This window comes from Cibotium barometz, chromosome 64 (assembly GCF_041138505.1).
Source record: "Cibotium barometz isolate CiBa-2024 chromosome 64, ASM4113850v1, whole genome shotgun sequence".
Classification (NCBI taxonomy): Eukaryota; Viridiplantae; Streptophyta; class Polypodiopsida; order Cyatheales; family Cibotiaceae; genus Cibotium; species Cibotium barometz.
The window spans coordinates 19188148-19210689 of record NC_141109.1 but is presented as its reverse complement, the minus strand read 5'-3'; the positions used below and the strand labels follow the sequence as shown (position 1 = coordinate 19210689).

The window sequence follows — 22542 nt, the reverse complement described above, 5'->3', positions numbered from 1 at the left end:
TTGGTTTTGGTGTCAACTTCATCATCCAAACCCTCTACATCTCCTAACTCAAATGCTACTTTATAAACGCACATTTACACCACCATATTTATTACCAACTATGTTAATAAGCTAGAATACCCTACTATGCAATGAGATTTTGCATGAAATAATTTCACTCCACACCTCATGTTGGTACTACCCTTTGTTCCACTAAGCTTTGCACCACCCAAAATTACTTCCATGATCTATACATCACTACACTAGATCTTTATATTTTCAACAACATATACTACTACATATTAGCCCAAAAGTGACATTGTAATAGACTCTAGAAGAAGGGGGATGAGGGATACAATACTATTAGACATCACTTTGAGTGTCACATGAACTAATATCAAAGTGATGCCATAAGCATTTTTTTACACCGCCGTTAAGTGGCGCTCTTAGGGATGCTTTTTATATTTTCATACAATGCATATTAGCTCTCCTCTCCTCTCCTCTCCTCTCCTCTCTCTCTCTCTCTCTCTCTCTCTCTCTCATATTTGTATGCAAGGCATATTAGCTCTCCTTCCCTCTCTCTCTTGCTATTTTATTATTATCCTCCTATATTTCCATTGGTAATTGTGAGTTCTTATTAGTGGGGTACATATGTGGACTACATATGTGGTAACCTTGACATTGTATTATAGGGTGTATGTTGGCTTTAGCACCATACTTGCAAGGCATACATGGGATTCATCCACTAAAAATAATACGTGTATAAATAATTACAACTTAAAATGTTAGAAATAATAAAGTGAATAAAAGCTTAATCAACATACTACATCAAATTAGAATAATTGGATTAAAAAAACATTATGTATATACATGAATATATCTTGTAACATGGATAAGTACTCATCAAAAGTATATCTTATAACATGGACAAGTACTTATTGAAAGTGTGTTAGTAAAGAAAGGAATATGTCATCTATACATGGAGAGGAATTATAGAACTCAATAATTGTCACACCCCTTTGATGAGTCTTGTATATGACATCTATACATGGAGAGGGATTATAGAACTCAATACGTCACACACCCCTCTTTGATGTGTCTTGACTCTCAAGCATCGTCACTCCCCTCCTTGGAGCTAGCCTCATCTACATCACTCTCCTTGGAGCTAGCCTCATCTACATCACTCTCCTTCTTTACTGCATTCTTGTCTCCCTAGCATCCCTTATTTCCATTTGCACTTGTCTCTCTAGTGCTCCTTCTTATCCATATACAGACGTACTCCTCTAATTTTGTCGAATAAAGTTACTTCTATATTTGAATCAATGAAGACCTTGTCTCTCTAGTGGTGTAGTGCTCCTTCTTATCCATACTTGATGTTTCGTTCTCAAAACATGCATCATGTCAAAGACCAATGTATGAGCAAGGTATGAGTGAGGCATTAAGGAAAGCCACCAACACTAATCCATGTACAAAACTGTCGAAGAAAGTATGATCGAGCTTAATGGCTTCAAATCTTCATGTAATGCTCACCGATAACCTCCAAAGCATAGTACTTTTGATAGTACATAACTCCCATAAAGTGCACTTATCATTTGCATCCATTTTGAGATTCATTTAAGCCTCATAAACAATGAATTTCAAGAAATTATAGCAAGTTGTTTTACTATTTTTGGATCACAAAACCTCTTCAGATACATTCAAAAGATGCTTAAACCCCTCCAACATAGAGGCGGTCTGCCATGTTGCTTCATCTTGAGTTAATCCCCTCAGCTTGACATGGTATTCATGCAAATAAAGGTTGTGATGTACCTTCTCTCCCTCCCAACACTTTTTCAGAAATGTACTCCACCATGCCATCTTCACTTTCATAGGTGGAAGCTCATCCAAGACTTGCACTTCCGGCCCCACATATGACTTCAAGTGTGACACATGGAAGATATTATGTATATTGGTAGTGGTGGATGGATGTAGCAATTGATAGGCCACTTCACCAACTCTTCTCAACACGTTATATAGACCATAAAATCGGTGTGTAAGCTTTGAGTTGGTGTTCCCATTGAGAGAACCATATCAAGTTTTGGATATCCTTAAGAACACAAACACTCCCTCTTTGAATTCCAATGGTCTTTGGTGTGCATCTTCCTAATGCTTCATCTTCTCTTGAAACTTTCTGATGTTCTCCTTGCATGTTTGCAAGATACATGGCATCCTTTCCACTTCATCCTTTGCATGGGGATTGACATTATTTTGCTTGAGTGCTACAATTGGCACATGCACCTTGTCACCATACATAGTCTCAAAAGGACATTCCAATGCTCACATGATATGCACTATTTGTATGTAAATTATTTCGTCAAGTGCAACCATTCATCCCATGCATAGTAATAATGCCTCGACAAGTAAGCCTCAAGCCACTTATTCTTTCTATCTTTAACGGTGCATTTGCCCTATCAACTACTTATTTGCTGTACTAATTCTTTCTATTTGCTACTTCCCTTAGTGCTAGGCTTCATTATGGCTGAATCTGCCTTGCATCTCTAGAGGTTTGACAGAAGCTTAGTATGAAGGGCTTTGTATGAATATATGCTCTTATGTGTGTGTGTATGTGTATGTGTATGTGTATGTGTGAAGTGCGTGTGTGAGAGCATATCTTGATACAGAGTTCTACACCCACTATTGGGCACTGATGACGGTAGTAGGGATGTCGTAGTATCTAGTCCATACTATGCATAATGCAGTTGATAGTTATATAGTCTTGTGGGTTGACTACCATGAGTATATAACATGCATGTTCCTAAAAGGTGAATTTGGGCATGTTCCTGGATTCATCTAGGTATATAATTCAGCCGTATTAGCGGACATGCTGATTTCACATTGTGAAGTTTTCATCCGAGTTGCGGCCAATTGATATTCTGCTTATTCTTTCCATCTTTAGGCGGTGCATTTGTCGTATCAACTACTTATTTGCTGTACTAATTCTTTCTATTTGTTACTTCCCTTAGTTCTAGGCTTCATTATGGCTGAGTCTACCCTGCATCTATGGAGATTTGACAAAAATTCAGTACGAAAGGCTTTGTGTGAATATATGCTCTAATGTGTGTGTGTGGAGTGCGCATGTGAGAGCATATCTTGATACAGAGTTCTACACCCACTATTGGTGGGCATGTGAGAGCATATGCTCTAATGTGTGTGTGGAGTGCGCATGTGAGAGAATATCTTGATACAAAGTTCTACACCCACTATTGGGCACTGATGATGTTAGTGGGGATGTCATAGTATCTAGTCCATACTATGCATAATGGAGTTGATAGCTATATAGTGTTGTGGGTTGACTCCATGAATATATAACATGCACGTTCCTAAAAGGTGAATTTGGGCATGTTCCTGGATTCATCTAGGTATATCATTCAGTCGTATTAGCAGACATAAAAATTTCACATTGTGAAGTTTTCATCCAAGTAAGTTGCGGCCAGTTGATATTGTGCTTATTCTTTCTATCTTTAGTGGTGCAATTACCCTATCAACTACTTATTTGTTGTACTAATTCTTTCTATTTGCTACTTCCCTTAGTGCTAGGCTTCATTACGGCTGAGTCTACCTTGCATCTCTAGAGGCTTGACAAAAACTTAGTACGAAGGGCTTTGTGTGAATATATGCTCTTATGTGTGTGTGTGTGTGTGTGTGTGTGTGTGTGTGTGTGTGTGTGTGTGTGGAGAGCATACCTTGATACAGAGTTCTACACCCACTATTGGGCACTAATGACATTAGTGGGGATGTCGTAGTATCTACTACTCAATACTATGCATAATGGAGTTGATAGTTATATAGTCTTGTGGGTTGACTACCATGAGTATATAACATGCACATTCCTAAATGGTGAATTTGGGCATGTTCTTGGATTCATCTAGGTATATATTGTAGCTATATTAGCGGACATGCAGATTTCACATTGTGAAGTTTTTGTCCAAGTTGCGGCCAGTTGATATTGTGCTTATTCTTTCTATCTTTAGCGGTGCATTCGCCTTATCAACTACTTATTTGTTGTTTTACTTATTCTTTCTATCTTTAGCGGTGCATTTGCCTTATCAACTACTTATTTATTGTTTTACTAATTCTTTCTATTTGCCACTTCCCTTAGTGTTAGGCTTCATCATGAGAGTCACTCTGCACTGCATCTCCAGAGGTTTGACAGAAACTCAGTACGAAGGGCTTTGTGTGAATATATGCTCTTATGTGTGTGTGGAGTGCGTGTGTGAGAGTGTATCTTGATACAGAGTTCTACACCCACTATTGGGCAAAGGGCTTTGTGTGAATATATGCTCTTATGTGTGTGTGTGTGTGTGTGTGTGTGTGTGTGTGTGTGTGTGTGGAGTGCGTATGTGAGAGTGTATCTTGATACAGAGTTCTACACCCACTATTGGACACTAATGACGTTAGTGGGGATGTTGTAGTATCTAGTCCATACTATGCATAATGTAGTTTATAGTTATGTAGTCTTGTGGGTTGACTACCATGAGTATATAACATGCACATTCCTAAAAGGTGAATTTCGACATGTTCCTGGATTCATCTAGGTATATAATTCAGCTGTATTAGCAGACATGCAAATTTCACATTGTGAAGTTTTCGTCCGAGTTGCGGCCAGTTGATCTTGTGCTTAATCTTTCTATATTTAGCGGTGCATTCTCCCTATCAACTACTTATTTACTGTACTAATTCTTTCTATTTGCTACTTCCCTTAGTGCTAGGCTTCATTATGGCTAAGTCTGCCTTGCATCTCCAGAGGTTTGATAGTAACTCAGTACACGAAGGGCTTTGTTGGAATATATACTCTTGTGTGCGTGCGTGCGCGCGTGCGTGCATGCGTGCATGCGCGCGCGCACGCGCGCGCGCGCGCGTGTGTGTGTGTGTGTGGAGTGCGCGTGTGAGAGCATATCTTGATACAGAGTTCTACACCCACTATTGGGCACTAATGACGTTAGTGGGAATGTCGTAGTATCTAGTCCATACTATGCGTAAAGGAGTTGATAGTTATATAGTCTTGTGGGTTGACTACCATGAGTATATAACATGCACGTTCCTAAAAGGTGAATTTGGGTATGTTCCTAGATTCATCTAGGTATATACATTTGGAGATATTCTTTGACATTTGTCCATTGACCATTCCAATGAAATCTCTTTCTTATTGCATCATAGGATTTGAAGAAACCCAAATGTTCCACCATGGGAGAGGAATGCATCTCATTCATAACCTTTTGCTTAAAAGACAGATGAGGCACAAGAAACACCCTCTCCTTATGATATAGGAGTCCATTATGCAAATTCTTTGACTTGCTTTGCCACCTCATCTTTCTCAACCTTTGACAATCTAAAGGGAGGCTTGTTTATGGACCTAGTATTAGGCTCAAGATCTATCCCGTGATCCACATCATGCTGGGGTGGTGGTGGCAAGCATTTGGGAATTTGGAATACATCTTCATAGTCCTTTATTAGCTTTGTCATCCCTTCATTTGTGTTGATGTCTTCCACATGGTCTTCATCTTTGCAAAGCTGTAACACATACATTTGTCCCATCTTTTTGAGCTCTCTCTTGAGTTATGAGTGCCATTAATGAATGTCAACCTTGAGCTGCAAAATCTATGTAAAGTGACACTCCTTTCTCCATGCATAAAACCTTTCCTTGCATTCATGGAGAAAGTCCCAAGAGTGGATAGCCAATCACAACCCAAAAAATGTCAATTGGCTCCATGTCCAATATTAGCAAGTTTGCTTTGTAAGTGTAATCCTTGAGAGCAACACATTCACATCATTGCAAGCCATTGTACAATTCATAGCATCCCCATTTGCCACTTGAACTTTACACATTGTTAACAAAGCACCTCGGTACTATTTAAGATTGTAGAATGATTGTTGGTTCACAAAACTATGTATACAATACTATATCCACCAACACGAATGCCACTCTTCCATTCACCATAGCCTTCTGCCTCAAGGTATTTGCCCCCTTGCATCCAACATAGGCTTCATGTAGGAGATCGAGCATAGAGTAGCATCATGTGTGTCCATAGCACACAAAGTATCAGATAAACCATCATCATAATCACAAGGCCTACATAAAGCACCATCGGGATTAAATGGAAACTCACCATCCGGCTTTATGTCATTATTGGCATCCACGTACTCATAGCAATCATCAAATGATTCCACATCTTTGTCATTCTCCTCATCCACCACTTTTGAGAATGCCATGTTAATAGTAACATTGTGTGCTTTGTATGATTTGGCATGCTCCTTATGCCACTTCTCACCGCACTTATAGCATAGACCTTTGCTCCTCAATTTATTAATGCAGTCCTCCTTCACAAATGTACTCTTGTTAGCCACATTGTAAGGCTTTCCATTCCCTTGTGAAGGCTTATAAGAAGTGTTGCCATTGGCCAAATCTGAAATTTTGTTTCCCACCACTATTATAAATGGTAGGAAACCTAGGCATATTAGTAGTGTGAGTATCCTTTGCTTCCCTTGGGGAAACATTTGAGCCAAAATCTGATCATGATTGATTTGACCATGCATTTCACATATTTATCTTCATAGATCTCAGCTAAAATCATAGCCTCCTTGAGAGTGGTCGGCTATTGAGCTGTGACATCTCTGCTCTCCACAATAGTGTTCTTCAAGGCTTTTGTATACTTCACAATTTTGAACTCTTCACTAAACCTTTTCACATGAAGCATAAGCTTGAAAAACTTGTGAGTGTACTCCTTCACCCTAGAATACCTTTGTTGAAGATCATCCCATTCATAAAACAACTTGTCTTTATACAACTTAGAAGTGAATGTGACCTTCATGTCATCCTTGAAAGCATCCCACATGTTGTAATCTCATAATATTGTGATTGAAGATGCCCCCACCATGCATGTGAGCATGTCCTTCCAAGTGTAGTGTAGCATAATAGACGTTGGCCTTTTCACTCCGAGGATTCATCTCAAAGTAGAGGTCCATCTTGTTAATCCATTCCTCAAAGTCTTTATTGGTGGTGGCTTCACCATTGAATTTGGTAAGCACAATTTTATCCTTAACTCCTTTGAATTCTCCCTGATCCACATCACGATCTCCACATGAGCATTGTCATCCTCAAATCTATCATAATAGTCTTCATACCCATGGAATCTTGAAGTAAAACCTTGATGACTATGACCTTTGTTGGGTACATAAGCATCATTTCAAGAAGATTGATATGCATGACCTTTTCCCTTTGCATCACACTTAGTGTGGAAGCATGACCTTTTCCCTTTGCTTCCACACTTAGTGTGGAAGCATACATTGAGTTGGGCATGGCTCCAAGAGAAGAGTGCAATTGTTCTCCTTATTACCACAAATGCAAATTGACCCACGTCACTGAACACAATGCCTTTAGTTTGAATTTGAACCATCAACATTGTGTGATCTACTAGGATTTCCACCCAAGTCATGTGAAGCTTTTTCCACAAAGGATTCATGTGTCGTAGTGGTTCCGTGAATAGGTTGCCACACATGTTCATGACTATTGCATTGATGCAACAACTCACTCTTCATGTCATTACAAAGAGCTTTGATCTCATCCATCATTGGCCTTATGATGGTCTCCATCATTCCTCTCATCAACATCATCATTTAAGACATAATATCACTTGTCATAGCCGGCATTACATTTACATTTGACTCTCCACCATGACTGTGCATTTGTAACAATGGCATAAGTTGTATCTCCTTTTACATGACATGCCCATTGATCCGCATTTGCATTACAGCTACCAACCTTGGGATTAGTATCTCCTTCCTCAATCATGTCCAAATGATCAACTCTTGAAGCACCAAGGCTTGTTTGGGTGATCGCCCTTTAGGCATGACAGGCTGAAAATGGAAATGGAGTGTAGTAGGCCCAAAACTTATTGAAATTTGGAGATTCTTGATTCTACAAAAAGATGTAAGTGCATACTATCCAACTTAGCAAAGATAAAAAAATCAGAGGTTCCCTAATATTCTCTATTTTAGGGTTTATGTGACACTATTGAAAATTGAGTTTTGGCCCTAGAACCTAAAATATTCATCCAATATTTGATGTTTTAGCTTGTTAGATAGCTAATGCTTAGTAGTAACTATCCTTTGAACCATTTTGCTTCAATCAAAGGCTAAGTATATTTTGTTTTGATTTTTTTGGTCAAAGTAAACTACCTAGGGTGGCTTAGCAAATGATATCGGAATTGGGTGCTTTTTGGTTCAAATGCAAGCTCTTGATGAGTACTTTGAAGCCATGTATTCACCTTGATGAGACCTTGAATAATGAGGCTAGATGGAGTTAGGGTTTTGTGATTTCTATAGAACCCTAATTCGATCGCCCTTGTGGGGGTATCAGATCAATGAACTATTTAGCTCTATTGGAAGCTTGTACTGAGCACTTCCCAATGATGTATTTCCTTTGGTTGACTATTGAATCCTTTATGACTGAATTTAGGGTTTCGCTTGCAGCCATGCATGGATCTTAACAAAAATTTGGCAACATCTCCTTTGTCTCAACTATCCACAATGCATAACAAAATACATCCCATTAATAGCCAAACTTTGCCACATTTATTGCATACCAAACCACATCAATGGCATGCATCTTCATGGCTTGTACCAATACCATGAACAACAATCCTCTTGTACTTATCAATGAGTCAAATCACTTGGCCCCATTGGCTAAATGAAATCAATAGAAGTCGGTGCCAAGTCGATGAAGTGCTTTAAAGCTTGCAAATCTCCTAGAAAAGCCTTCTCACCCCATTACCAAGTTTATGTCCAAGGCAAGGGTTGAGGCTAAGTCTTCGCATCCGGGTACCTTATCCCTCTTTGTGCTGATTTCCCAAAGAATTCATGGCATGGAAGTTCAAAACATGCTCTCCCTTGGCCTCTCCTCCAATGCCAAGGGTACCTTCACATATACTATAAATTGGAAATGTGAGGTACAAGGTGAGGTGACATGTGAAAAGCTTCAAATAGATGGACTGAAGCCACTTACAAGTAATGCTTTTACGACATATGGCATCATGCCTCATCTCATCATATCCATAGCATGATCTCATGTAATGTGTAGCTTCTCTAATCCAATCACATCAACAACACAACACCAAAGCAATGGCATGGCATAAGCATGACTGCATCAAAAGTCTTCAAGTAAGCTTCAAGTCTGAGCATATGACCTCATGTGCATGTCATAAGCATCCCAAAATGGTCCAATAGCATCAATCTCTACCATCATATAAGTGGCTCATAAGATTTCACATCAAATTAACCATAAATGCATCTAAATGATGATGACCAATACTCCCAAGTGGCTATGAATGTGACATAGGGATGATGTAATCAATCGTCGCCAATGGTATGGAAAGAGCATCAAAGCTTCATGGAAATTGGGCTTTCATCAAAAAGTCTTAAGTTAAGATTTGAGGAAAACTTGCTTTATGCATGCCAGAAAGCCAGAGCTAGGGTTTGTGCATCAAGAATCATGTAAATGGCAAGATTCTATCATAACAATTCATCAATAATCCATTTGAAGCACTAATAAGATTATGAATAAACCTTGAGGGATTTTTTCAAGTATGTGAAGCCTCTTTATGCAAGCTTTCCATAGCTAGGGTTTGCATCCAAACAAGTAAGAATAGAATAGATCTTGCACAAGAAATGATGTATATGCTTCCAAATAGCCCCAAATCACTCACCAATGTGTTAAATGGTTGATAGACTTTCTTCCCATGCCCTAATCACAAATGGTACATATTTTGAGTCCGTTTATGCTGAAAATTGCTGCCACCTAGCACTTGCTTATAGCAGAAGTTGCTCAAGTTGTGTTTGTTGATCCAAATAGGCTTTAAAAATGCTAAGGAATGCTCTCATTGGCCTTTTCTAAGCAAGCTTTGGCATATGGACAAGTTAGGGTTTGTGTAGGAGGCTAGAACCGTGAAAAATGTGGCTTAAATCAAGGGGCATTTTGCTCAAGAACACTCCCAAACATAGCTAGCATATAGATCTTAAAGAAATTTGAGAAAAGTTTCATGAAATTAGGGTTTGTAGGTTTTGAGAGAGAAATTATGTTTTTCCTACACTAAACCTAGCAAGAAAAAGATCAAAGCATGGCTCTAATACCACTACAAGAGAAGGGCTAATCATGGCATGGAGTAGACATGGGTGTAGGTCACCATGCCAAAGAGACGGGAAGCCAAGAAGGCCATGAAAGCTTAAAAGCTTGTAAGTGTAATTAGTAGTCATTAATTAACAAAATTACAAATGTCCTATATACCAATACCCATGCTCACATTTATTTAAGACCTTGGGCCCTACACTTGTCCCATGTTTACATTCATTTAAGCCCTTGGCCCCTACACTTGGCCCATACCAATATTCATGGCCCTTTTCAAACTATTTGCCCCATAGTCCATGGCCCATTATTTATCCTTTATATGTACATAATATATGTGCTCGATATATCATTACAAACTAGGGAAATACATCATAGTTAATATGGGATTAAGCTCTAATTACTCTCACAACTAGCTCATAACTAGGCGCCTACTTCCACCTCTTCTTCTCCTATATATTATCTCCAATCTCACCAATTTCATAAGGGTGAATTCACATACTAAGGATTCTTAGACTATAACAAAGGGGATTTTAGGATGCACATACACATGGGGGATGGGCCTAGGCACATAATGCTTAGGGAAATTTACACATGTGGTGTCAAGGACATGTGAGCCTTGGGACTATAAAAGGTAACTAGCCCTAGGACTATTGTAAGCTCTAATTACTCTCACAACTAGCTCATAACTAGGCGCCTACTTCCACCTCTTCTTCTCCTATATATTATCTCCAATCTCACCAATTTCATAAGGGTGAATTCACATACTAAGGATTCTTAGACTATAACAAAGGGGATTTTAAGATGCACATACACATGGGGGATGGGCCTAGGCACATAATGCCTAGGGAAATTTACACATGTGGTGTCAGGGACATGTGAGCCTTGGGACTATAAAAGGTAACTAGCCCTACGACTATTGTACCTTTTGAAAACTTTTTAAAACCTTTTGACATATTATACATTTGACCTTTCTTGGAACTTATGTTTCTATGGTGGCTGATTCATGGCAGTCTTTACATGAGCAGCATGCTTGATTCATGGCAGTCTTTCAATGTTTAGGTAGCTACTCTCTATGATAAGCAGCACATGTGTGCACTCCATACAATGAGTGCAACTAGATCCATTCTTTACATTGTATCACAGCTTTGCTTTGATCTTGGTAGGCTTTGCTTTGATTGTGGTGGTGATTAAAACTTAATCATTTTTGCATTAAGTTTTGATCTTGGTGATGATTAACACTTAATCTAAACAATTTTTTAAGATTGTTATTATCTTAAATTGTGTGGATTAATGATGAGATTAGTGTTAATTATTTTTGAATATATGCTATATACTAAACACTAAATTTTTAGAATCCTATTCTTTGAGCTTCGTGCATAATTTTTTTGATTACTAATTCCTCTCATCAAACCTTTTCATAAACCCTAGTTTTCTTCAACATTTGTCTAGTTTTTTTAGATTCTTGGCAATTTGCAAGATACTAGTGGCTATACACATCTTGGTATAGAGTTATCAAGAAAGTGTACATATTACAATTCACTATTTTTAGAATCCTATTCTCTGAGTTTCGTGCATAATTTTTTTTATTACTGATTTCTCTCATGAAACATTTTCATGAACCCTAGTTTTCTTCAACATTTGCCTAGTTTTTTTAGATTCTTGGCAATTTGCAAGATACTAGTGGCTATACACATCTTGGTACATAGTTATCAAGAAAGTGTACATATTACAATTCTGTTGTAGATTTGAGTAGAGCTATGTGAAGATTGCAATTCTGTTGTGTAGATTTGAGAAGATGTATGTGAAGATTGTAGTTTTTTTGTAGATTATTTTAGGTAGATGTATATAAAATTTATAGTTCCGTTATAGATTTAGACAAAGTTTGTTGTGTAGCGTGAAGTTTATAAGAATCTTGGAACATATTTGTAAAGTTTGCAAAGACGTGAGTATAGAAATCAAATCTTGGTGCAAAACCATAAAAATATTGATTCTTGATTAAATCTTTCATATCTTGAATATACTTTGCAAGAATTGTGTTTCTTTAAGAGAAATGGTAAAAAACTTCAAGAAAATTATGAAACGTAAAAAAAATTATGCAAGATAAGCACAATAGTTGTATTCTTACTTAATTTGATGCAAGAAAGTAAGATTATTGAATCTTGGTGAAAGTAGTGCAAGATTATTGTAATAGTTTGATGCATATTACAATAGTTGTATTCTTACTTAATTTGATGCAAGAAAGTAAGATTATTGAATCTTGGTGAAAGTAGTGCAAGATTATTGTAATAGTTGTATTCTTACTTATTGAATCTTGGTGAAAGTAGTGCAAGATTATTGTAATAGTTTGATGCATATTGGGATCACAAGCTACAAATAGAGAATTCATTTCAAATCTAGCATCGTTAACAACACCCTATTTGGGAGTCAAACCTAGCCCCTCTCTCTAGTGCAAGCACCAGTGCACACACTAGTGCTCAGGGTTTCTAACCTGCACACAAGTATCATTATCAATTTAAAGAAGAATAGTAATTCAAGCAAGAAAGGAAAGATGGTTTGCTTACAACATATACCATTAGGTAATACAAAAAAACAAGATTGTAATACTAGCAGTAATATTATCCAGTGCTCAAGGTTCCTAACCTGCACACGAGTGTCATTATCAGTTTAAAGAAGAAAAGTAAATCAAACAAGAAAGGAAAGATGGTCTACTTACAATGTATACCATTAGGTAATACAAAAAAACAAGATTTTAATACTAGCAAAAGCAAGTGTTGTTTCAAGTCAATGCAAAGCATTACTTAAAGTGCAGCATGGTAGTATGCCATCAACAACAAGGTGGTATAGCAACAAAGGATTCAGACTGTTGGTTGATGTAATTGGACAGGCATTCATCAGTTTAACTACATACATAAATGACTAAGAAGAAAAAAATAGAGCTAAAGAGTTTCTTATGAGAGAAACTAGTGCTGGACCTTTCCTTAAATCAAATGCATGCAAATTGCAGACTGAATAACAATAATAGACAATACAAATTGCAGATTGCTAGATCTCCTTTTACTAGCATCTCAAGCATAGATAATGTTTGCATTCTATGATAGCACATAAGAAAGGACATGTCTACTAAACTTTGAAGATGAGTACAATATCAGTTGATTTATGAAGACAGTGTCCAGACAATTGTCACATTCGGAAGAGGTGCAAAGTTGCTGAAAACATAACAGAAACACACTCAAAGAAGGCAGAGTAAGACCACTCTAACACATTTGGCCAAGAGTGGAGAGCAACGACTCATACTGTTAAAGGCATAAGAGTGGCAGCAACTAGCAGACTTGTGGTCTCTTAAGGCAACAGCAGAAGACTTGTGGTCTCTTAAGGCTTATTCAAGTCTTTGAAGGTTGATAATAGACCCTTCTGAAGCAGCTTTGGTGTGCTTGTTCCAGTTAGAGCTTTCTCCTACGGGCTGACACAAGGGACTCGGGACTCACAGAAAAACAGACGTCACGCCCGGATTCAGATAAAAAGAATTACTGCTTGAGCATCTCATCAGTAAGCAAATAAATAGATAAACAGGCTTTCTATCTAGTAGCAGGCAACATCACAGGGCCACTATCTATGGAGTTCTGTATGTCTCCACACTCTAATGAGCAGCAGCAAGAATAGTTTTAAGTGCACATTTTAGAAGATCAATGTGCAGGGTAGCTGCAAATGTGGAGAAGATAACAAAGCAAAAAGAGGCAGACTCCAACAGAAGAACTCCGCCAACAGATTTTGTGGGAGGGACGATCTTCTCCACCAACACCCTGTCTAGCAGAGGAATGATCTTCTTTGCTATAGTTTAGATATAATTGCTTACAACACACACAGAAGAGAAGGGTTATGACAACAAAGTAATCGACAAATGCAAGAATGCAATTTTCTTATCTCTAGGCTGCCATCGCTATTATAATTAGTGCAAAAAGGTAGCAATGCATGGGGCAGTAGTATCATAATTCCTTTATTTTGATAATGTACAACAAATCAATGAGGCGCTCTTATAAAAGCAATGTCGTTTCTTCGTCAGTGATGCTAATTAGGTAGAAAGGCACAAAGGCCTTTTGGTGCATTTCTCGACGGACTACATGCCTCGACAGCCAACATGAACGCAACACAATATATATATATATATATATATATATATATATAGCAGCTAGTAGTGTAGTGTAATACTCAGTTTAGCAGAGTTGTTGGGTGCACGCTTCATCGAGGAGCGCCTAATATGAGCTCTCAGTAGAGCAAAGTTAAATGAGTCAATGATCACTAGATCTAAGCGTTCAATCAACCAAAGACCATCCATCCATCCATTGGCTGCTACACGTTGAGCTCGCTCAGCATAATAATATTACAAAGGAGAAGCAGCGTTCAACTAAATTAAGACCCTACTTTGTACTTGGCCGCTTCATCTTGAGCTCAGCACAATATTACGAAGGAGAAGCAACGGTCAGCTTAAGACCATCCATTGTCTGCTTCATCAAAAGCACACCAATATTACAAAGGAGAAGCCCTTCATTGAACTCAAGTAGAGTTCTTAGTTCTCAGGAAAATCTAACCACTGCCAGCGTGAGAAGAATAAGAGGCCAAAAATAAAATAAAAAATAAGAGTTCTTAGTTCTTATGTCTTCTTAGGGTTGTTCACACAGTGTGTGAGATCTTGGTGCATTGTGAGCTTTGTTCACATGCCTTGAGCGTTGGAGTGGTGTTCACATGTGACCATGGGTTATGTGTACTATTTATACCCTTCATTTGTCACCATGGTGTGATCTTACATCATCATTTTGATATCACTTTGACAGTTACATTTCAAATTTAGATTGTGGGAGACGTGCTCATACACTATGATCATGGCTATACACTCGATATCTCGAGTTGCCATTCGATATCTTGGGACGCATACCTTTTGTTGCATTCACACATACCTTTGGCACCTTTCAAATTGGCACTTTGAGGCTTAGACCTCTAGACCCCCATTTGTTGATTTCATGCTATCATGAGGTGGCATACTCATGCCATGGGTGGATGTTCGAACTTAAGGATTTGATGCCTAGCCACTCTAGGCATTTGTTTGATGAGGTGGATGTACATGCTAGATGGTCCAGGTCTTCCACCCATTGGCAACTTCACCAACTCATTTCTTGGTTACCTCAACACAGATGGTTTAGCATTGTTCACATGGGGCAAGTCTTCTTTTGGACCTGACTTATATGAGTGTCCTACACTCTTGAGCAGCCACCATGATTATGTTTTTGATGGTGTAGACTACATTGACACAGATCTAGATGATGATAATGATGTATTGTATACTCGTACACATGGTGTATCACATATATACATATGATGATATTGATGTATCACACACACATCCACACGTTGATAGTGATACATATGCACATGATGATGATGTATGTGATAGTGTTGATGTGTGTGACCTAGAGCATGTGGGCATGATCTCGAGGGCAGGGATGGCATTGAGCATTATGAGTGTTGATACACCTAGGCCTATCTACCTTCTTGGGGATCATAGAGATGCATTTGATGATCATGTGGATCAGCATTATTCGATTTAGTGATGCATCAATCACATCATTAGTACTCACGAGGTTAGTGAGTACTTCAAAGACAGGTGGAGTCATGGGTTTGGATTGTACGCATACACACATTGATTCAGTGGATCATGCCTTGGATTGTTCGAGTGGTGCTATAATGGACGATGGCATTAGTTCATATTTGTTCTTGCACAATACTGACCATGAGATGTGTTCCTTTGGCTTCCATGATTGTCGATAAGATCCTATTTTCTTTGGAATCGAGACATTCATTTGTGAGTGCATAATAGATGTATGGTAGATGATTAAGTGGCATGGCATTCAAATGCACATGTGATACATCCTAGTCTTGGCTTACATGGTGATTCTTTTGAGTTAGGATTTCTCGATATTTCGGCCACGGATTTTGAGCTTTCTAGGTCGATACTTTGGGTTTCAAATTTGCACTACGATCACAAGGATGAGCTAGTGAGCTTTCCCTTGGATTTGAGCGTTCCTTTTGACCCGGGGCTACTATTACATTAGCTTTTAGAGTCCATGATGTGTACCATGCCTATCCATTTGATCCTGGAGGATACATACTAGCTTTATCATCGACGGTGGTTTTCTATCCTTTCCATTTTATCCAGATCATCATGGAGCCATTATCTTGGAGTTTACATGCCTTTGATTTCCTTTTGACCTAGGCAGGAGCATAGTTAGCCTCATCATCGATATTGGTTCTCTGCATTTTGCATTTGAGCCAAGTAGTTGGAGAGCCATTACCTTGGATTACCTTTTGATCCAAGTAGATGTATCCTTAGCCTCGTCGTGATGGCATCTCATCTTCCTTTCCATTTGATTCCGAGGGTCATGCGACTTCGACACGATTCATGTTTTGGCATTGATTTTCCCTCGGCTTTGATGACTAGTTATGGCTAATTTTGCCTTTTGTATGTGTCATTTTGTGCAACACCACCCTTTGATTTTGAGGACGAAATCATTGTAGAAGGGGATGGTTTGTAACAAGGGATTCAGGATGCACATGCACATGGGGGATGGGCCTAGGCACATGGTGCTTAAGGGCATTTACACAAGGGATTCAGGATGCACATGCACATAGGGGATGGGCCTAGGCACATGGTGCTTAAGGGCATTTACACATGTGGTGTTATTGGTAATTAGGCCTTGGGGCTATAAAAGGCACCAACCCTAGGACTATGGGGCATATGGGGCCTTATGAAGTAAAACAACACAAGTATTCTTATCATCCTTTTTTTTAATAAAGAAAATGTATTAACTTAAAAGCATGGAGGACATATGGAACTCTTTCAAAAAAGAAAAGAAAAGAGATCATAAAATTTGAGGTTAATTATGGCTTGCAAGTCCTGGGAGACTATAGCTAATGCTTGTAAAACAAAAAAGAAATTATGGAGATACATCCTACTGTTTAGATGTCTTTATTATTTCTTAATAGCCAGATTTCCCAAAGGGCTACAGGTCAAAAATAATTCCAAAGAGCAAGTGAGCATCCATTAATGTCTCCCAAAAGGATTTCTAGAAAGGACTAAGTCACTTCTTAAGACCATCTCCAACTTCATTCATAGTGTGGAGGTACTTTAGATGTCTTTATTATTTCTTAATAGCCAGATTTCCCAAAGGGCTATAGGTCAAAAATAATTCCAAAGAGCAAGTGAGCATCCATTAATGTCTCCCAAAAGGATTTCTTTTAAGGGGAGGAGATAACCATGTACAACTTGAATAAGGGTTTGTATAAAGCCCCATAGTTCTATGTTTGCTGTATAATAAATGAAAAGATGAAGGATATCCTCCATTGCTATGTGGCATCTAGGATAGATACCTAAGATGCAAAGTTTCTTGGCCTTTTCACCTATCTACAAAGCTTTAAACATGGTAAGCCATAAAATTCAGCTTTTGGAATAGCCTTCAGCTAAATCCTTTTTAGGAGGAGGACAAGTAATATGACATAGTTTTTTTGATTTATCTAGTATTAACATTTTAATAGAGAAGAGACCTGTAGAGATTTTTCCAACATCAACTCGTAGAGCCAACTTACTTTCTTTAGTAGCGAAGAGACTTGTAGAGATTTTACCAACATCAACATCAACTCACAAAGCCAAATTACTTTCTATGAAGGGTTTGTGTTGTGCATTCTAAGGGTTGAACCACGTGCAAATGCCCTTGTGTAAATTCCAAATAGGCATATTTGATGTGGTTAAGGGGGTCCTATTTTCAAAGGGAGTATACTTTCTTGTCATGTTGCTAATTCTGAAACAAAAGAATTATTTAAATTTTTAATGGCATTTGTGGGATAGACATGCTAAAATTCTTTGAAGGACTAAATCACATCAAGATCAAGTTTAAAAACATTTATTGCAAATAAAAGTGCCAATCTAATAATTACGGGGACTTGGTTGTAGGTGCCTCCTTACATTATTGTGCAAAGTGCAGCCTCCATCTTTGCAACTTTGGCTCTCAAGGTCGTCCTTCATGCCAAACTTTCGCTTGAACACACTGTTAATCGGCCAGCAAATGATGATTATCTTCAAGCTTTTCTACTTGAGTTCATTATCACCTTTGTCCTCATGTTTGTGGTCTCAGGAGTGGCCACTGATTCTCGTGCGGTATGTATCTCCATTGAATTTTATATATATATATAAAAACCTGCAATTTGATTCTTGTTGTGCACGCAAACCATGTTACCCACCACCAATATTTGATTCTGTGATACGATGTTACTTTAATAGGTTGGAAGCATGGCAGGATTGGTGATAGGGGCAACTGTGGCAATGAATGTTATCTTCGCAGGGTAAAGGTTAATATATATATTAATGCACATGTTGTATATATATATATATATATCATTTTCTCCATCATATTTTGTTTTGTTTTTTTTTTTTAAAGCACTTTCTTTGTGGTTGTGGTTGTGGTTGGGTGGTGGTAATATAAATAGGACGGTGTCTGGAGCATCAATGAATCCAGCAAGGTCACTTGGGCCCGCCATCGTAGCCAATAGTTATAAGGAGTTGTATGTGTACATATTTGCACCAACAATGGGTGCAATGTTGGGTGCCGTGGTCTACAATAACATCCGCTTGCACGAGCCGATAATAACCAGCAAGATGGAGAAAACTACTTTCACGAGTATATTTAAGAAGAACTTGTCCAAAATTTTCAAGCCTGCCTAGGCTTCTTGGATTCAAGCATTGCACTTATAAGGTGTATCGAGTTGCCATGATTGAGGCCTGCCTACTTTTGTGTATCTTTTCATCCTTTCTTGTCTAGTACATGAATAAAAAGACATATTTAAGTTCACATTTAATTGCTATCATGGAAACATAGTAAAGTCACACTCAAGTAAAGCAAACATTGCATGTGAGAGAATAATACAAGCCCTTGGGCATCCCATACAATTAAGTGTACAACTTGCTACACACAACTACACATATTAACATTGGTAAGCTAGTTGTTAAGCTATTTAGGACTGCTTTACCAAGACTGATAGTTGAGTTTTACATGATTTGTTGGATTAGTCAATTGTTAAGCATTACGTCTTGTTACAAGTCTGATAGTTGATTTTTATAGGATTTGGGCTATCTTTTGTGCATGAAGTTGGAAAATTGATCGAATAAAAAAAATTCTTAAGTATTACATGTGGCCTTAATTTTGCAATAATGACTATAGCCTACATGACGGATGTTTTCATAGGATTTCTTGATATTCTAGAGAATAGGGAATGAACATTCTAAGGTAGCTTTGGTAATAGAATCTATTACATAGTATAAGTAAACTTTGATCCCAAAGGCATTTGAATCTCGTCAGTTAAGGAAACTTTGATCCCAAAGGCATTTGAATCTCGTCAGTTAAGGAAACTTTAATCCCAAAGACATTTGAATCTTGTCAATTAGTGATTGGCTTTGAGCTAAATTTAAGAGATTTTCTATATGTTTTTAAAGCTCTTTCTCATAATAAAGGCAATTATGAACAATACATTGATTAACACTATTAACTAGACTTAATCACATCAACTACTAGACATTAACAGTGATCATCTTCAAGTTAAGAGAATGCTTCAAGGTGAACCCAAAGATTCAAAGTTGATTCTACAATGCAATTGTTGACCAATTCAATGTTGTGATTGAGTTTGGCAGAATTTCAATATAACCATAAAAAATATTAGAATGACACTAAGGTATGCCTAAGGATTTGCCTAGGTCCAAGCGAATACTTGTGTGAAATCCTACAAGTTGCTTTATAAAGCTAAGTATGAGACATTCTCCATAAGTACTACTAGGGTGGGCCTATTTTTATAAGTGCCTACCCATTTGAGGCACTTATTTGATGAGAGGGATGTATGTACCCGATGGTCTGGATGGTATGTATACTGTGACTGTTGATTCATTACTTGGCTTCCTTGACACACGAATGGTTCGGCATTATTCACATGGGATGACTCTTCTTTTGGAGACTTACATGAGTGTCCTACACTCTTGAGCCATCATAATTATGTTCGTGAGGATGTAGACTACTTTGACACAAATTATTAAGGATGTATTGCACACACATACTCATGATGATATTGATACATGTGCACATGATGATACACATACACATGATGATATTGATACACATGCACGTGCACATGATGATAACATTGACACATATGTACATGGTGCATATGATGATGATGTATGTGGTAATGATGTGTGTGAGCTAGATTATGTGGACATTCTCGAGGGTAGGTATAGTATCAACAAGTATTGTGAGTACACCTATGTCTAGAGTACACCTATGTCTATCTACCTTCCTAGGTCATGGGGATGCATTAGACATTGATGAAGGTCTACTAGAGGTTTATGAGCATTTGACTAGTGATGCATTCATTATTACACACGAGGTTAGTGATACTTCACATGTGGGTTCACGGGATAACTATGAGCATATGCCTAAGCTTCTTGTGTTAGATATGTCAAGCTATTCTTCTAGGGCTTCATTCTTGTTTCGACCACTACTCCTAGTTCTTATAGCTTTCTTGGTAGTGTTCATGTGGATAGAGCTCATGTATTTGAGCAGTCATGCATAGTACATGAGGGTAATGATGATTTTGTTGAGATGAGGCCTCGTAGGAGAGGTAAGGTTATACATATGGAATATATTCTTATTAGATCATATGTATTGTTGATCTTGGGATGTTTGTATTTGAGATAGGAATCATCTCAGATTTAGTTTTGATGGAGATTCACTTATCATGGGATATAGGTCATATAGGGACAACCTTGATGGAGATAGACTATGTCTATGAGGACAGCCTTAGAGACCTTGAGGATGCCATGGATGATACCACTTATCTCTCATATGTGGATTCATTATCAATATTCAGTGATGATTATGATGATCTTGATAATCATGTTTATACTTTGGATCATCATACACATGTAGATGGTCTTGCACCTAAGGATATATTACATGTTATAAATCATGCATATATACACATTGATGCTATGGATCATGCCTTTGATTGTTTGAGAGGTGCTACATGAGACGACAACATTGATTCACATTTGATCTTGCATGATATTGACCTTGAGTTATGTTTATTTAGCTTCCATGATTGTCAACATGATCCTAATTGATTCTTTAGAGCTGGGACATTTCTCTTTGGATTCATTCTATGCCACTTGGGGTGTAGAGTATTTGATTATGTGGGATGTCATTTGGATCCACATGAGGCACATGTTGGTGTGATTCATTTGTGCTAGGACCATTTGGCATTCCAACCATGAGTTATGGCTTCATTTGGTGGATACCTTGGTGATGCCAGATTTATACTATGGTCAAGTGGATGGGCTTGTGAGCTTTTCCTTCGACCCATGAGCTATTACTACATCGGATTCAGGGGTCTATGATGTATATACTATAGCTATCCATTTGACCTGGGAGGATATTTAGCTAGCTTCATCATTGATGATGGTTTCTCATACTTCACATTTGATCCAGGTTTATGCGGAGCCATTGTTTTGTAGTTTATTTGGTTCAGATTCCCATTTGATCCAGGTGGTTACATGATTAGGGGGTCATAAAACTTTAGCATTGACATTACATGACTCATGTTTTTGGCATCCATTTGCCTCAACATTGATACCTAGTTATGGTTAATTTTGGGCTTTTATATATAGCCTCTTATGATTGTGTATGACTACCCTTTGATTTTGTAGAAGGAGGTGGTTTGTAACAAAGTGATTTTAGGGTGCACATACACATGGGGCATGGGCCTAGATATGAGCTCCTAGATAAGACCTAAACAAAAGAATTTCATAAAATATAGGTTCATCCTACTAGATACTATCATTGCTCTATAGGAAGAGGTTGAATATGCCTTGCAACAAGGACTTTGGGCAAGACTTCATCTTTCTCAAGATTGACTTTAAATAGGCCTATGATAATTAAGAATAACTTTATCTTTCTACAGATTGAATTTAAACACTCTATGATAATCAAGAATGACCCTACATCCTTAAAACAATAAATGATATGGATATTGGAAGAAAATTCATTCAATAGATGAAGTTCCTTCTTTTGTAAAAGTGATTATTAATGGCACACTCTTATAGCTTCCCCCTTATTAGGTCAATTAGACAAGGATGTCCTTACTCCTTTGCTAATGATATGAATTGGTTGGTGGTCCAAAGCAATATGGAGTTAAGGACAACTAAAGGTGTATCCTTGCCCCACCAATAATAGATGAGGTCAATTGAAAATTTTATTATTTTAAAGATGATATCAATGTGATTTTAAGGAATTATTATCACGTTATATTAGTTTTTT

At 37.8% G+C, this 22542-nt stretch overlaps 1 protein-coding gene across 2 annotated transcripts in view; it reads left to right on the top strand.

Annotated features, from left to right (window-relative positions):
* Positions 1 to 19032, top strand: part of LOC147603411 (aquaporin NIP1-1-like) — a 20673-nt gene extending 1641 nt beyond the window's left edge. Inside the window, exons 3-5 of one of the 2 annotated variants that reach the window (XM_086796667.1) lie at positions 18138 to 18341; positions 18465 to 18526; positions 18671 to 19032. In XM_086796667.1, coding sequence (XP_086652793.1) covers positions 18138 to 18341; positions 18465 to 18526; positions 18671 to 18905 — 501 coding nt within the window. In that variant the 3' untranslated portion in view covers positions 18906 to 19032. Of the gene's footprint in view, positions 1 to 18137; positions 18342 to 18464; positions 18533 to 18670 lie in introns of both variants that reach the window. The other variant, XM_086796668.1, reaches the window with a different exon arrangement.
* The last annotated feature ends 3510 nt before the right edge of the window (positions 19033 to 22542 follow it).